This window comes from Rhinoraja longicauda, chromosome 1, assembly GCF_053455715.1.
Source record: "Rhinoraja longicauda isolate Sanriku21f chromosome 1, sRhiLon1.1, whole genome shotgun sequence".
NCBI lineage: Eukaryota > Metazoa > Chordata > Chondrichthyes > Rajiformes > Arhynchobatidae > Rhinoraja > Rhinoraja longicauda.
The window spans coordinates 81,527,546-81,540,722 of NC_135953.1; the positions used below are offsets into that span (position 1 = coordinate 81,527,546).

Genomic DNA, 13,177 nt, shown 5'->3' on the forward strand with positions numbered 1-13,177 from the left:
AGACTAAGAATATGCCTAAGTCTAGTTCACCCCAATTTGGCCTAGAGATTTGAGCAAAAACAGTTAAGTCAAAAACGCCACTTTGACTCCCACAAAAAGGAGAGGAACTTCAAGCCAGATGAGCAAGGTCGTGTTCTCAGTCTTCCCAACAAGTCCAGTCGAGACAAATGGGATGTTGGGAAAATAGTGGAAGTGTGTGGAACAAAAAGATACTTAGTTGAAGTTGGAGATAAGATCAAAAGTGTTCATGTTGATCAAATGATTCCAGGCAAATATGAACAAAAACTGAGCATGAATTCCTAATCCCTGAGTATTTATCTGAAAGTGAGTTGGAAAAGACCACTGTGGTTGAAACACAAAACTCCGTTAGTACAGATAAAGACACAGATTCCTCTGGTCAAAGTCAGTTTACTGAAATAGAGCCAAACAAGCCTACAGTTGAGTCAACACCTAAACCTTTTACACCTGTTACTGTTAGATGATCAGGCAGGATCCGTAAACCAATAGTTAAACTAGATTTGTAAATTAGATAACTCACTACACAAGTGACACGAAAATGTGTAGATATGCAAAATTAATATTATGTTTATCATTTAATATTTCATAAATACAGGATAAACAATACTGGTTTAAATCAAGTATCACAACAACAAAATTGTAACCGAGTACTTAGATTTAATACTTTTTAAAAAAAGGAGAGCAGTGTCACATATTCATACATATTCATGTATAATGTTAATGAATTGGTATTCAATATAAGCAGGGAATGCTGGGTAATAAAACAGGCACGTGATACAGGCAACTAATGTGTGAGTTAGTTCTTCATTCTGCCTTACGGAATGTAACACTATGTATTTCACATTTACATCCTGGGAAAAAGGTTCTGACTGTCCACCCTATCGGTACCTCTCATGATTGTATATGTTTCCTTGGGCCTCCCCTCAACCTCCACATTCCAGAGGAAACAATCCAAGTCTGCCCAACCTCTCCCTGTAACTAATACCCACTAATCCATGAATCATTATGGTAAATCACCTCTAAAAACCACACATCCTTCCTGTAATGGGGTGACCTGAACTGCACGCAATACTTCAAATGCATCCTAACCAAGTCCTATAAAGCTACATCATGCCTTGTACTCAGATGCCTCAACAACTGAAGGCATGTATACTATTGTCCGTCCGTATTGCAACCTTCAGCAAGTGATGGACTTTGACCCCAAGATCCCTCTGTAAATCGATGCTGTTAACCTTAACCTTAATTATGAGTTTTCCCCTTACATTCCCCCCTCACAGTGCCAGACTCGGGTTTGATCCTGAACTTGCGTGCTGTCTGTGTGGAGTTTGCATGTTCATCCTGTGACTGCATGAATTTGCTCTGGGTTCTCCAGTTTCCTCTTAAATCCCAAAGATGTTTGTCAGTTAATTGGTCACTGTAAAATGGCCACTAATGTGTAGGAGTGGCTGAGAAAGTGGAATAACACAGACAAGTATGAACAGTTGATCGATGGTCCAGCACAGACACGGTAGGTCGAAGGGTCTGTGTCCATGCTGTATCTCTAAAACTAAAAACAACATAACTCGTTGAGCCACTGTCTCACAGCACAAGTGACTTGGGTTCAATCCTGACCCGTTTGTGTGGAATTTGCAAGTTGTCTCTGTGACCATGAAAGCTTTCTTCAGGATCTCTGGTTTCCTTTCATATCCCAAAGACATGCGGATTAATAGGTTAATTGTTGTCTGTAAGTCTCTCCTCGAGTTTAGATGAATGGTAGGATCCAGGAAAAATTGATGAGAAGGTGGGGAGAGTAAAACATGATTAATAAAGGATTGCTGTAGGGTGATTATTCGCACAGATGTGGTGGGCTGAAGGGTCTATTGCCATGCTGTATCTCTCTATGACTTGAGTACTGTGAAAGTACAATCCCCATAACTGCTTGTTATTTAATAATTCTGAATACCTAATTTTAACAGCAAAACAAAATGAACTGCGACAAGTTTTCACCATTCAAAATTCCTTCCCTTTTAGCAAAATAAAATCACAATGAAACCCAAAATGAAGGTGTGAATACAAATTACATATAGATGTACACTCAAATAAATGGTAAATTCATTTATTCGCAAACAATTCTGGCGATTTCAAAGATTGATAAATATTAACATTAGTATTTTTTGTATAAAAGTACAAAAGTGGATGCAATCATATAACTATAAAGTCATAATATAAAAATTCATAAAATATATTAAAATCACAAGTAGACAATGAGTTTATAACAAATTGAACGTGACAATTACAGAAGCTGGGATCCAAATGTGTCTGTGTGAAATCATCATTATTCTGCTGTTGGGAATACCTGGTCCCACTGTATGTTGTTTCTTTTTTCTTTTTTTCCTAATCAGATGTGCAGCACTTTGGTCAACGTGGGTTGTTTTTAAATGTGCTATACAAATAAAATTGACTTGACTTGACACATACAAAGTTGGATATTGAAGCAACAATATCTTACAAGTTGTGCTACGAGGAAAATAAACTGAGGTTGTTTTTATTGAAACAAGATGTTTAATAGGGGTTTAAAAAAATTGATGAAGGATAGGAAGAATGGGTAGGAAAACATTTGAATAGTGGAGATGTAGAATGATATAATATTATACAAGACAGGAATGGATGACATGTTCTAGTTTGCACAGTTTGCACAGAGGGCGGTGAGGCTGTGAACTACACGATCATTACTGCAACTCAAGAGACCATGTTACATTTTGGAAACTGATAGTTATTTGGAAGGATAATCAAAGATACAGGGAAAAACGTAAGCTGCTCGTTTAATGTAAATAATGGTCCTTTTATCGAAAATCTGAGTTGTAATTTCTTAGTTAGTATCTTGCACTGTTTTAAGTATTATAAGTTGCAGAACACAGTGTAAAGAAGCATCTTTAAAATGTATATCATTAAATCTGTTTCTGCTACAAAATATCTATACTGAGAAAGAATCACCATCAATCCATCATTCTTGGTATTACATAAGTATTGCCCTTTCACAAAATATTACCCAAATGCAAAATGTCAATTTGGTATATTCAGTATTCTAACATAATTGTTTTACAGTTATTAAACCCGAGAAACAAAGTCACATCCTGTGTACTAAATTAACCACCATTAACTAAAATAGATAGTGTAAGAAAATAACTGCAGATGCTGGTACAAATCAAAGGTATTTATTTCACAAAATGCTGGAGTGACTCAACAGGTCAGGCAGCATCTCAGGAGAGAAGGAATGGGTGACGTTTTGGGTCGAGACCCTTCTTCAGACTGATGTCAGGGGGCAGGACAAATGAAGGATATAGGTGGAGACAGGAAGATAGAGGGAGAACAGGGAAAGGGGAGGGGAAGAGAGGGACAGAGGAACTTTCTAAAGTTGGAGAAGTCAATGTTCATACCGCTGGGCTGCAAGCTGCCCAGGCGAAATATGAGGTGCTGTTCCACCAATTTCCGGTGGGCCTCACTATGGTACTGGAGGAGGCCCATGACAGAAAGGTCAGACTAGGAGTGGGAGGGGGTGTTGAAGTGCTCAGCCACCGGGAGATCAGGTTGGTTAAGGCGGACTGAGCGAAGGTGTTGAGCGAAACTATCGCCGAGCCTGCATTTGGTTTTGCCGATGTAAAGAAGTTGACATCTAGAGCAGTGGATACAATAGATGAGGTTGGAGGAGGTGCAGGTGAACCTCTGTCTCACCTGGAAAGACTGTTTGGGTCCTTGGATGGAGTTGAGGGGGGAGGTAAAGGGACAGGTGTTGCATCTCCTGCGGTTGCAGGGGAAAGTGCCCGGGGATGGGATGGTTTGGGTAGGAAGGGACGAGTGGACCAGGGAGTTACGGAGGGAACGGTCTCTGTGGAACGCAGAAAGGGGAGGGGATGGGAAGATGGATAAATAAATAGATCAGTTGTTAATACAGTGGTCCACATTTTCCACAAGAATTAATGATTTCTGTGCAAATTATTACAGAATCTGGACATCATTAAATTAAACCGTACAGAATATTGTGGCATTTTAACCCTAAATTAATTTCCAATTACTTTTATATTGCTGAAGGTAATTTCTACATGATTATATCCTCATCCCTTCGTGTAATGAAATGTTTTCATCAGCTGCTCCCATTTTGGGAGGTGGTTAGATTCTCCCACTGACACAAACCCATCATTAATTGCTCGCAGTTACATTGACTGATAGCTGAAGCCTCATTGGATCTGTTCCCAAAACTAATCCTTTAATATTTTAAATACAATTAAATGATCTCAATCCAAGTGGGTTGATCTGTCCTTGACTAATAGTAAACCTGTGCAACTTAGCCCTATGACAAAGTCACATTCCAGTCAATGGTTGAATGCAACTGCTCCTGCTGTGCTATTATATTGAATCATTGCCAGCTTTGTGGTTGAGTTTGTTTTCACAGGCTTGAGTGAAAATATTGGCAAAGTAGGTTTACCGTCAAGTGCATATAGTTGATGCACACTTGGTGCAAACTCCAAGATTGTGCATTGCTTAGTAACAATTGAGATCTATTTCAGAATCTGCAATTCCTGGAAACGCATCGGTCACTAAGCAGCAATTCACCTTACAAAATGATCTGACTTGCATACAAACAGTATACTATGGTTATCAATTTCAATGCTTGTAGCAACAAATAGCTTATTTCTCCATTCCACTCTGATATCTCTGTCTTGACATTGTCCCAAGAAAGCTCATGGCAAGTTCAAGAAATTGGATCTCCTCTTCCGATGAGCACATTGTTGTCCTCAACAGCTTCTAGTATTCCAATTGGTTTCAGAACTGACCAGTTTTGATGACAAGTAGGTGACCTGAAACATTATATATGTTTCTCTCTCCACGTACACTGCCTAACCTGCTGAGTACTTCCATTCTATTTATTTCTTGAAATTATATATTTTTTCTGATCAGCTGAGCTCTGATGCAAAGCACAGACTGTCACAGATCTAAATTTTCAATTAAATTTAAAATTAAACCTGTCAAATTTGACAAGTTCACTTTCATGCAAGATGGGGGAAGAAATCAGGATTGTTTGCATTATGAAGAATGACTTGCAAGGTTTTATGCACAGTCATATTTTACATGGTGCAAGAAATGTGCAGTATAAAATTAAGTTATAGAACTTTGAAATAAAATTGAACATGATAAAACAGTAGTATAGTTTTCTATATCTCATCTGCAATATAGTGAACGCAAATCCAAAAGTACTGTCAGCTTCAGTACAGTTCAATAAGGCAAAGACACTGAACAAGTATTCTTTTCCTGCTGACATTAAGATGGCAGGGATTGTGGTTCATTGTGTATGTCATCTGTTGCGGACCAAGGACGCCACGTAAATCCATACAGATAAAACATTGTTGGGGTATGGGTGAATGTACACAGCTAAAGCAAACTCTGCCAGAGGGGTCTCTGTGTTATGGACACCAGTGCTGTGTACAGCTTCAATGATTGGCTTCAATTCCGAGAAAGACACGTGAATAGGAAACCCAGAAATCTGTAGAGAGAGAAAAAACTACAAGTTACTTAAGATTAGTTTATTCTTGCTCCTCAAAAACAATCAACAGATTGCGCCTGACAGAATACCACATTAACAAATTGAAATAAATGAGGTAGAAATGTCTAATACTTCCCACATTAGTGCTTGTTTTGCAAAACAATTTAAAAGTATCTGCTGTAAGTGATTGATGAAAGGTAATGTTAAGATAAATGACAAAAGATTTTGAGTTTTTGACAAATAAATTATTGGCCTTGTTTTGCCGTTTGGTGAAAGTCTTAATATTTTCCATTGAATAAATTGGGAGGAAAAAGAAAAACGACGTTGTTCTTGAACTGAGTTGCGGAATGATATTTCTAGAGCAGAGCAAAAGTTGATTTAATAGCTTCTGCAGTTTACGCAAATTATGCATGTATCGTAGAAATTTCCTCCAAATACACAATTTTGATGTATACATGCTAAGGATAATATGTCTAGACCTTCAACACTGTCTTAGAACTTTTTCACCATTATAATTATTTATGATTCCAAACTAAATGATTTGTGAAAAGCCCATACAACTTAAAGTACCTTGCATTACATGCCAAGGAGTACTACTTGCAAATAAACTAAAGAAGCAAATATTAATAAGTGAAATGTAAATAGTTCTTAATAGGTGAAAGTATTAGGTTTATATAGGTAGACAGAACACTTTTCCTAGCATGGAAATATCAAAGACGAGGGAATAGCTTTAAGGTGAGAGATGGGGCAAAGTTTAAAAGTGATATGCTGGGAAAGTTTTATTTTAAAGAGGGTGGTGAGTGCTTGGAACATGCTGCCAGTGGCAGCAGATACAAAAACAATAGAGCCATTTAAGAGACTTGTAGAAATGCACATGGGGTGGTGGTGGAGGCAGAACTGACGGTGGAGTTTAAGAGAGTTTTACAAAGACAGGAGATGGAGGGATATGGATCACATGCAGGCAGATGAAATGAGATTATCTTGGCATTATGTTCGGCACAATATTGTGAGTTGAAAGGCCTGTTGCTGTGCTGTGCTGTTCTATGTTTTGTTCTGTAAACAAAAATATTAAATTTCTACCAAATCAGACATTTCCTAGTTCTGGCTTTTGCTGTTGGTGAGGTTCAAAGGTCAGTACCCTGTAATCGCCCAACAGACTCTGTAGCTCTGCACAATGGTCATCTCCACCCTCTCGACCTTGGGTCAGCTCAAGTTTTGGCAGGAATTGCCGTAGAGTTGACATGCAGTATCTGTTCCAGCGGGTGGGATGTCTTGGTCTCCATTCCATTATCTTCTCTTTCAAGATCTTTTCAATCCTAGGATAATTGCAGAAAATATCAGCAAATAGGCCAAAATTGATGATGTAACATTGGAGGATTCTTTAACAGGTTTAGGTGAAAGACTCTTTAGCATGATGGTTAGGTTTGATATGTATTAAGTACTTCAGTGATCAATATTAGGTAAAACTGAAAGTTGCCGTGTCTTTCTCATTTGAAAGCATCTAGATAACAATGCATGTTGTTAATTTTTGTTTGTTAATGCTAAAGAACTCTCATATTTTACACAATAAAAGGCGATTAAAAACACAATTTCCACGAACAAATTTGCATTACTTATCCTGAAGTTCTACTGCAGTTGCCTTGTCGGTGTGGTGGTAAACCAACTCATCCGGCTACAAGACAGAAAAGAAAACAACACATGAATAGAATGTCACAATGTTTCCAATTAAGCCGAGTGAACAGGTTGGATAGCAAACACCTGAAGAATGTGGATCACTTTACACCACTAACCACAGAACTCCTGTGCAGGAAGTTCTGCAGGAATATGACAGTTGCATTCCCAAGCCAACTCCCTGGAGAGATTCAAACGTGTTAGAACGGAATGATTTTGCCTGCAGATATTTTCAAAAGTAAAGGTCACTTTTAATAGCTATGAGTTTATTTTTGTTAGTGCAAGCTAAGTGCTGCATGTTACATTGTAGAAATTGAGTATCATTGCACAGGTATCAATAGATATGATTGCGGGTCATGTTCAATGGCTATTGCAGTGAAACTGAAAGACTGAGCTTTTTTCTTCTTTTTTTTCTGTATTAATTTTAATTTTTATGCTGTAATTGTAATTTCTTTGCACAATCCGCAGTCATTGCCACTTTCATTTCACTGCACATCTCGTATGTGTATGTGACAAATAAACTTGACTTGACTTGACTTAAGAGACAATGGCATCTGGTTACTGAGGGAAGATTACATGTAAGGAGGTTTTTTCATCCAACACTGATATTTTTTCCAATGTACCTTTTATCCGGTTTATCAATTTCCAAAGTATCTTTTAAGTGGTTCTTTACCTTACAATCAAAATCACATTATAATCAGTTTGCACAACACTAATAGTGTTTCCAAATTCATTACTCACTTTATATTAAATTCATGTCATGGACAGGTGTTATTGTAGAACTATATTGTTGTTCCCAGTCACAGTAAATGGGACCTTTCCTACTCATCTTACTAAAATTCTTCATAATTTTATAAACCTCTTGTGGGTGGCCACCGTGGCGCAGCGGTACAGTTGCTGCCTTACAGTGCAGGAAAGAACTGCAGATGCTGGTTTAAATCGAAGGTAGACGCAAAATGCCGGAGTAATTCAGCGGGACAGGCAGCATCTCTGGAGAGAAGGAATGGGTGACGTTTCAGGTCGAGATCCTTCTTCAGACTGATGTCAGGGGAGTGGGGAGGACAGAGATAGAATGTAGTAGGAGACAGGAAAACAGTGGGAGAACTGGGAAGGGGGAGGGGATGGAAAAGGAGGGAAAGCAAGGGCGATTTGAAGTTGGAGAAGTCAATGTTCATACTGCTGGGGTGTAAACTACCCATGCAAAATATGAGGTGCTGTTCCTCCAATTTGCACTGGCCCTCACTCTGACAGTGGAGGAGGCCTAGGATAGAAATGTCAGAAATGGGAGGGGGAAGTTAAAGTGTTGAGCACCCAGGAGATCAGGTAGGTTAAGGTGGACTGAGCGGAGGTGTTCAGTGAAACGATCGCCGAGCCTGCGCTTGATCTCGCCGATGTACAGGAGTTGACACTTGGAACAGCGGCTACAGTAGATGAGGTTGGAGGAGGTGCAAGTGAACCTCTGCATATTATAGATGAGGCCCTCACTAGGGTCTCCTCTATATCCCGCAGCTCCGCTCTTGCTTCCCCTACCCCCATTTGTAACAAGGACTGAGTCCCCCTTGTCCTCATCTTCCACCCCATCAGCCGTCGCATATAGTATATAATCCTTCAAACTTTTTGCCACCTCCAACTGGATCCCACCACTGGCCACATCTTCCCACCTTCACCCCTTTCTGATTTCCGCAGAGACCATTCCCTCTGCAACTACCTGGTCAACTCGTCCCTTCCCACCCAAACCACCCCCTCCCCATGTACTTTCCCCTGCAACCGCGGATCCCGAAAGTCATTCCAGGTGAGGCAGAGGTTCACTTGCATCTCCTCCAACCTCATCTGCTGTATCCACTGTTCCAGGTGTCAACTCCTGTACATTGGCGAGACCATGCGCAGGCTCGGCGATCGTTTCGCTGAACATCTCCGCTCAGTCCGCCTTAACCTACCTAATCTCCCGGTTGCTCAGCACTTTAACTCCCCCTCCCATTCCGACCTGGGCCTCCTCCATTGCAAATTGCAATGCAAATTGGAGGAACAGCACCTCATATTTCACTTGGGTAGCTTACACCCCAGCGGTATGAACATTGACTTCACTAACTTCAAATAGCCCTTGCTTTCCCTCTCTCTCCATCCTCTCCCCTTCCCAGTTCTCCCACCAGTCTTACTGTCTCCGACTACATTCCATCTCTGTCCCGCCCATTCCCCTGACATCAGTCTGAAGAAGGGTCTCGACCCGAAACATCACCCATTCCTTCTCTTCAGAGATGCTGCCTGTCCCGCTGCCTTGCAGTGCTTACAGCGCCAGAGATCCGGGTTCCATCCCGACTATGGGTGCTATCTGTACTGAGTTTGTATGTTCTCCCCCTGACCGCGTTGGTTTTCTCCGAGATCTTCGGTTTCCTCCCACGCTCCAAAGACAAACAGCTATGTAGTTTAATTGGCTTGGTATAAATGTAAATTGTCCGTAGTGTGTGTAGGATAGTGTTAATGTGCAGGGATTGCTGATCGGTGCGGACTCGGTTGGCCAAAGGGCCTGTTTCCTCGCTGTATCTCTACACTAAAACTCTTACAAGCTTTCTTTGATTCAATTAGTTCTGTATCTCACATTCATCCCTGTTACTATACCTTCTTCTATCAATTATCAATATATGGCAGAAATGTTTTTTTCTATGTTTAAATGAGTATAGAGAACTATGTCTGCAATCTTACCAGTACAGAATATTATTTAATCTTTATTCAATAATTGTATGTTCTAAATCACACAAGACAAAAAAAAACAATGCTTTTGTTAGTATCTTTTATCTACCTGCAAGAGTTCATTTGAAGGATATTTCAATTCAACCCAAGCCTCTCTTCCCATCCACACCATTTAGTGCCTGCATCCCATTTATTTTTATCCTCTTACATTGATATTTAATGCAATATTTTTGCATTTAAATATCTATATGCATGCATGCATCTTTATATTTTGCAATCTCCGTACCTTAAATTTGAATACTTTCTACTGCTAAACCTTCAATCTATACATTAACTTTTCTCCCATCACTGACAATGGCATTATGTTGTCAGTTGTTGGTTATTTGTCAATTACTTTCTGTTGCATGACAGTAAAATACTACCTTAATTGTCACTATTAAACACATAATCTAGTTGTATTGCAGCCATTATATCAGTATTTCAGAGTACCCTTCACTATATACATAGCTTTCCACTCCCATGCACACATGTACGTACCCAATATGTGGTAAAATAAATTGAAAGATACAGCATGGAAACAGGGTCTTTGACCCACTGAGTCCACATCGGCCATCGATCACCCGTTTACACCAGTTTGGAGAAGGGTCCCAACCCGAAACATCACCCATCCATGTTCTCCAGAGATCCTGCCTGATCCACCAAGTTACTCTAGCACTTTGTGCCCTCTTTTTTTAAACCAGCATCTGCAGTTCCTTTTGTGTCTATACCAGTTCTATGTTATCCCACTTTCACATTCATGCCCGACACAGTGGGGCAATTTAAAGAGACCAATTAACCTACAAACCCGCATGTCTTTGGGATGCAATAGAAAACTGAAACACCTGGAGGAAACCCACGTGGTCACGGGAAGAACGTGCCAATTCCACACAGACAACATTCAAGATCAGGATTGAACCCTGGTCTCAGGAGTTGAGAGGCAGCAGCTCTATCAGCTGTACCAGTGTGCCATAACTTAGTTAAAACAAAGTCACTTCCCTATCCTGAATATAATATTTCTATTAGTTCATGCAAATGTTGTAACCATATTAAATGGAAATTAAAAAAATATTCACCTGAACACTTGATAAGCCTGGAAATGGAAAACTTCGTGAAAAAAATGGCTTCCACAAGTTAGACTTGCTGGTATCAAAATTCATTCTCATTACAGTTTCATATTTCTGTACATTGAACCAGACCTAGAAAATCAATATCAATGAATGAGCAGAGACAAAAGAAACTTTTTGAACAGATCAGAAAATCCAAGTTAGAATCGCAATCAACAGCTTTTTTTGCCAGAAGGTTCCGTTTAAGCAGCAAACAAGGCTTTAAAATGAATAAGTTTGAACATTAAGCTCAATCAATAAAGACTACTTCAACTTTTAGGATTTTAGAAACTGATAACTGGATTGGTTCATTGGATTTCACTATTATATCTGGGAATGTGCTCAAATGAAACTTACGTTTTCAGCACTAACCAAGCAGCTGACACTTTGCAAGGGACAGAATGCATCAAATTGTCCATAGTACTGTCCAGTAGCAGAGTTCCAGATCACAAACTGGTTGTGATCATAGCTCAGCACATATGCTGTTGGACCCTGAAAATAAATGTGTGCAGTGTTTCTTAGTGAAAGTTTTTTAAATGAGAAAAGAACCAAATATAACTTAGCAAATGGGAGCTCTTTAAATAAGGAAGAGAACGAGAAAACAAGTTAAAAGATCATTATGATTTTTGTGAAGTGCAAGCAGCAGCACGTATATTACACATCTATAAGGTGCAATTGTTACCAGGTAAATATAGTTTAATTTTAATTGCTACATATCCACCAATAAATAAAATGCAGATGACACCAAACTTGGTGGTTTTGTTAATGGTGAAGGTGGTTACTTAAGATTGCAACAGGATCAACATCATCTCGGAAAACGGGCAAAGAATTGGCAAATTGAATTTAACCATGATAAATGAGAAGTATTCCATTTTGGCATGATAAACCATGGGTGACTAACACAATAAACAGTACGGCTCTGGGAAGTGTGGTAGAACACCGAGAATTAGAGGTACAAGTACATTGTTCCCTGAAAGTGGCGACACAAGTAGACAGCGTGGTGAACAAGGCGTTTGGTCAGGGCACTGAATACAAGAGTTGGGATGTTATGTTAAAACTGTACAAGACATTGGTAAGACAACATTTGGAGTATTGTCTGCAGTCTGGTTATGTAACTCAAGGAAGGATGCCATGAAGCTGGAGAGTATGCTGAAATGATCACAAGAATGCTACTGGGATTGGAGGGCCTGAGTTATAAGTAAAGACTGGATAGGCTGCAGCTTTCCCCCTTCAAGCGCAGGAGTATTAGAGGGTGCTCTTACAAAAGTATATAAAATCATGACGGACATAGACAATATGAAAGGAGTCCTGGGGACTGTTTTAGCAGTCTGCAAACGGTGACCACCAGGTTAAAGGAAAACCTTTTCCCACCAACCATCAGGCTTTTAAATTCTACACCATACCAACTTCATCTATGAGCTATGGCCTATGATACTAAGGACTTAGGGCATTTTTGCACTAGTACTGGAGTTACTAATTTATTGAGTTTTTGTTTACTACATACTACCTATGTGTATTGAGTTTACAGGCCTGTTATGCAGCTGCAAGTAAGAATTTAATTGTTCTACTGTTCTACTGTTCTACTCCCTAGCGTTTGAGGCTCATTGAGGAGGCACTGTGAACTGTTTGCGTGCTACTGTATGTTTCATTTTTTTTCCTTAGTACCTAATCAGATGTACAGCACTTTGGTCAACGTGGGTTGTTTTTAAATGTGTTATACAAATAAAATTGACTTGACTTGACTTGACTATATATGATAATTAAACATTCTTTACTCAATGGTTAACTCTGTCTCAGTAATACTTTCCTGCACACATCTCACATTCTCTGATTCCCTTAACATCCAAATATCGACATATCTCTCTCTTGAAATACTCTGCAATGGAGCTATCACAGCCCATTTAGTAGAGAATTCCAAAGACTCCCTATTCTCTAATTGAAGAAATTTCCCTCACCTGATCCCATATTTTGACCAGGTGCCCTGATTCTTGAAGTCCCAAACAGGGGAATCATCATCCCTCTATCTACCCCGTCAAGCACTGTAAAAAATTCACCTGTTTCAATAAGATATGATGATTCCACTTTTCTGCCCCCCCCCCCAACAATTCACCCACCATTCCTCAAAGTCTTAAATTTGAAA

General features: G+C 39.5%; 1 protein-coding gene across 5 annotated transcripts in view; it reads right to left on the reverse strand.

Moving 5' to 3' along the window:
* Positions 1–2,196: 2,196 nt before the first annotated feature.
* Positions 2,197–13,177, reverse strand: part of cc2d2a (coiled-coil and C2 domain containing 2A) — a 127,232-nt gene continuing 116,251 nt past the window's right edge. For all 5 annotated transcript variants that reach the window (XM_078401073.1, XM_078401052.1, XM_078401062.1 and 2 more), the window contains 5 exons: positions 11,395–11,529; positions 11,008–11,130; positions 7,150–7,208; positions 6,675–6,852; positions 2,197–5,536 (listed from right to left, as the gene is read on the reverse strand). In XM_078401073.1, coding sequence (XP_078257199.1) covers positions 5,348–5,536; positions 6,675–6,852; positions 7,150–7,208; positions 11,008–11,130; positions 11,395–11,529 — 684 coding nt within the window. In that variant the 3' untranslated portion in view covers positions 2,197–5,347. The remainder of the gene's footprint in view (positions 5,537–6,674; positions 6,853–7,149; positions 7,209–11,007; positions 11,131–11,394; positions 11,530–13,177) is intronic.